A 428-nucleotide genomic window follows, 5' to 3' on the forward strand; every position below is an offset into this window, starting at 1 on the left:
AAGCGGAGCTGACGGGCTCATTATTTTTGCAGTGCAAACGCAAAAATTTTATATTCGACAATGAGTGGAAGAGGCAAAACTGGCGGCAAGGCGAGAGCGAAGGCCAAGACTCGCTCCTCCAGAGCAGGGCTGCAGTTCCCCGTCGGTCGTGTTCACAGGCTGCTCCGCAAAGGTAACTACGCACAGCGCGTCGGTGCCGGAGCTCCCGTTTATCTGGCGGCTGTGCTCGAGTATCTTACCGCGGAGATCCTGGAGCTGGCTGGAAACGCCGCCAGAGACAACAAGAAGACCCGCATCATCCCCCGTCACCTGCAGCTGGCGGTGCGCAACGACGAGGAGCTGAACAAACTCCTGGGCCGAGTGACCATCGCTCAGGGCGGCGTGCTGCCCAACATCCAGGCCGTGCTGCTGCCCAAGAAGAGCGAGAA

The 428-nt window shown here is 59.3% G+C and overlaps 1 protein-coding gene across 1 annotated transcript; it reads left to right on the forward strand.

The window, feature by feature from the left end:
- Positions 1-26: 26 nt before the first annotated feature.
- Positions 27-426, forward strand: LOC107579272 (histone H2A; the record flags this gene model as incomplete). The annotated part of the gene is made up of 1 exon (XM_016265117.1): positions 27-426. A coding segment is annotated over exon 1 (366 nt), but the record flags the coding sequence as incomplete, so codon positions are not given.
- Positions 427-428: the final 2 nt, after the last annotated feature.

Source organism: Sinocyclocheilus grahami, unplaced genomic scaffold, assembly GCF_001515645.1.
Source record: "Sinocyclocheilus grahami isolate Dianchi unplaced genomic scaffold, SAMN03320097.WGS_v1.1 scaffold16119.1, whole genome shotgun sequence".
Lineage (NCBI taxonomy): Eukaryota > Metazoa > Chordata > Actinopteri > Cypriniformes > Cyprinidae > Sinocyclocheilus > Sinocyclocheilus grahami.